The 3,078-nt window shown below is 68.7% G+C and overlaps 2 protein-coding genes across 2 annotated transcripts in view; one reads left to right on the plus strand and one right to left on the minus strand.

Annotated features, from left to right (window-relative positions):
* CHLNCDRAFT_144994 (hypothetical protein) overlaps nt 1–951 on the plus strand; it is a gene marked incomplete at both ends in the record, with an annotated part of 2,376 nt that extends 1,425 nt beyond the window's left edge. Inside the window, 2 exons of the mRNA XM_005848259.1 lie at nt 148–258; nt 475–951. Of these exons, the coding sequence (XP_005848321.1) occupies nt 148–258; nt 475–951 (588 nt within the window). The remainder of the gene's footprint in view (nt 1–147; nt 259–474) is intronic.
* Nucleotides 952–1,698: 747 nt separating this feature from the next.
* Nucleotides 1,699–3,077, minus strand: CHLNCDRAFT_22364 (hypothetical protein; the record flags this gene model as incomplete). Its single annotated transcript, XM_005848450.1, has 5 exons — nt 1,699–1,832; nt 2,008–2,135; nt 2,349–2,462; nt 2,705–2,851; nt 2,986–3,077. Coding segments are annotated over 5 exons (615 nt in total), but the record flags the coding sequence as incomplete, so codon positions are not given.
* Nucleotide 3,078: the final 1 nt, after the last annotated feature.

Here is a 3,078-nt window from a genome sequence, read left to right on the forward strand (position 1 = left end):
GCTGGGGCGTGTTGCTGGGGGGTATCGTCGCTGTCAGGATGCCATGGCGAGGCCTAGCGAGGGCTGCCTGGCAGCCTCTTTCTCAGCAGCGTGGAGCGGCACCACGGGCACCCATGAGCCCTCCCCGCTGCCCCCGCTGTGGCGCAGGTGCTGGTGGCGATAGAGGAGGAGACGAGGAAGAAGGCGCAGGTGCAGAAGAAGCGGTATGCGGGGCCCATGGTGCGGTGGAAGTCGAGGAAGGTCGGGCAGGCAGAGATGGTGAGCCGCGGCGCTGTCGCTGCCGGGCTGGGCGGGTGTGGGTGCAGGTGCCCGTACGGCTCACCCGGCAGGCACCCTGCCATTGGGTGCACTGTCCCAGGCGGGCTGCTCCGGCGCCAGGCATGGCTGCCACGAGGAGTGCAGCTGCCCGCCGCACGCTGCCCGCCATCCAGCCCCAGCCCCAGCCCCTGCATGCCCCGCCCCGCCCGCCCTCAGAGCACGCTGGAGGTGCGCAACATGGCGATGCCGGATGAGATGCGGGCGCAGGTGGCGCCGCCGCCCGCGCCGCGCCTGCTGTGCGCCGTCACCGGCCAGCCCGCTCGGTACCGCGACCCTCACACCGGCCTGCCCTATGCCAGCCTGGACGCCTACCGCGAGCTGCAGCGGCGGCGGGAGGCGGGGCTGCTGGCCGTGCCGGCCGCGGCGGCACCGTTTGCGCTGCAGGGGCTCGGAGGGCATGCGGCGGTGGCGGCGGCGGCATGCATGCCGGTGCGGCAGAGCGCGCGGCAGGCGGCGCAGCTGCCTGCCGCCGGGTTCCTGCAGCAGCAGCAGTTTGTGCAGGTGCAGCAGCCGCTATACCAGCCGCAGATGCTGATGCAGCAGCCCCTGCAACAGTATGGCGCCTCGCCGGCGCGGCAGCAGCAGCAGGCGGTGGCGTTCGCCTCACCGGCAGCAGCAGCGGGGGTCACATGAGCGCGCGCCGCCCTGCGATGCTTCCCACACTGTTCTCCACGCATTGGTTAAGAAGCGCTACATTCATACATTCTTCTTGCAACCATCATGAAACATAGAACAAGGAAGGCAGTCGGAAATCCCAAGCCTGGCTTTCACTTGCTGCTTTCACTTGCTGCCGTTGGCGCTCTCTGCCAGCTGCCCACACTTCACCTTGTGTCCGCCCTGCTTCCAGTGCCCTTCCAGTGCTGGCGCTGGCTGCCTGTGTTGCAGCACGGGCGCTTCTTTCATTTTACAATGAATTGCAGATCAGGCAAGAATCGAGCACTCAAAGAGGTGCAGAAACAGTTCTAATGGCGTCTCATCAATGTCTTGTGGGCTAATCTGACTGGCATGAATCTGTTTTCTGGTAGGACAAGGGTCTGTATGTGTTCAGCTACGAAAATGATACATGGCGCGCTTGTATGCAGGGCCACGCGCCACTGGGCGCCTGCCTGCGGCTGCTGCCTCCCCCGCCTCACATCCACGGCATCCTGCAGGCCAGGCCAGGCGGCGCCACTCAGCTGCCGCCTGCTCGCCGCCCACTTGCGCTGGCCCCCCCAACCCGCGCAAGTCGCCGGCCCCGCCCACTCAGCCAGCGGCCCCGCCATCCCCAGCGGCAGCCCGGCTGCGCTGTCCCGCACTCGCCCATTCACGCCATGCCCAGCTCACGCCCTGCCCCGCCCCACGCCTGCCCCGCCCAGGCCCCAGCCAGCCAGCCAGCCGTGCTCACCACCAGATGTACATGGCCCCCAGGTTGTCCTTGGATGCCGCCTCCTCAATCAGGCGGTGCGCCTGCCCCTCCACGCTGAGCGGCATGCAGGGGCGGGAGCTGACCCCCAGCAGCGTGCCCTTCAGCCGGCCTGCGGCGGGGAGGCGGCAGCGCACGCAGCGGGGCGCGGCCGTGAGGGAGGGAGGGCCGAGCAGGCTGAGCAGGCGGCCTTGCTTGGGCCTGCCAGTGTAGGCAGGCACACGCAGCCCCCACACACGGCTACGCCAAAACCCCGCCGCACACACCCGCACCCTCTGCCCACCCACCCTCGATCGTGGCCAGAGCATCCTTGGCATACGGGTTGTCGGCCCCCTCGTCGCCGGCGGCGCGCGAGCCTCCCTGGTGGTTGCGCGCCCAGTCCACCAGAGGGTCGTGCACAAAGGTGTCCATCACGCTGCGGCAGCGATGGGTGTGCATGTGTGTGTATGCGTGAGGGTCGCTGTGTTGAGTGGGGTGGGCGGTCATGCACACATGGTGGCTGACAACCGCGCGGCGAGCCAGCGCCAGCTGCAGGCCTGGGGGCCAGGCCAGCGTCTCCCTGCCGCCTGCCCAGGCATCCGCGCCAGCAGCCCAGCCGACCACCCCCACCCACCCTTCCCGCCCGCACCTCAGTATGGAGCCCTTGTGCTGGCGCAGCACCGACAGCGTGATCTCGCACACCCGCCGGAAAACGCCCTCCACCCCCGACACACCAAACGCGTCAATCACGTTCTGTGTGAGCCTGCGGGCGGGAGAGAGGGGGGGTGGGAGGGCAGGGGTCAGGGGAGGGAAGCATGCATGCGGCAGAGGCAGGTGCCTCCTCCACTCCTCGCGGCACGCAAGCCGCAGCCGGCACGTGGTGGAGGCCCCCGCGCCGCCGCGCACCCACCCTGGGGCCGTTGGACGTGTCCCCCGCTCACAAACCACACACCCACACCTACACACCTACACACACACACACACACACACAAACCACCCGCCCACCTGAAGGGCACCATCTCCGGCTTCTGCAGCGTGAGCCCCTTGTCGAAGAGGCAGGAGAAGTCTACGTGCACCACGTCCCCGCTGCAGCAGTCCACCAGGATGTTCTCACCGTGCCGGTCGCCCAGACCCACCATGTGACCCACCATGCTCCACACGGCTGCAGGTTGGGGAGGGAGGCAGCAAAGCTGGCAGGCTGATGGGTGGGTGGTGGCACATCACGTAATGTAGCCAGAGCTGGTGTGGTGTGGTGTGGTGTGCGTGGGAGGAGGGCCAGGCAGGACAGCGCGGCCGCCCCGGCCTTGCCTGCGGTGCGCGTGTACGCGAGGCGGGCGCTGAGCCAGGCGGCAGGCTCGGTGAAGCGGCCCAGCAGCCAG

This window comes from Chlorella variabilis, assembly GCF_000147415.1.
Source record: "Chlorella variabilis unplaced genomic scaffold CHLNCscaffold_8, whole genome shotgun sequence".
NCBI classification, from domain to species: Eukaryota; Viridiplantae; Chlorophyta; class Trebouxiophyceae; order Chlorellales; family Chlorellaceae; genus Chlorella; species Chlorella variabilis.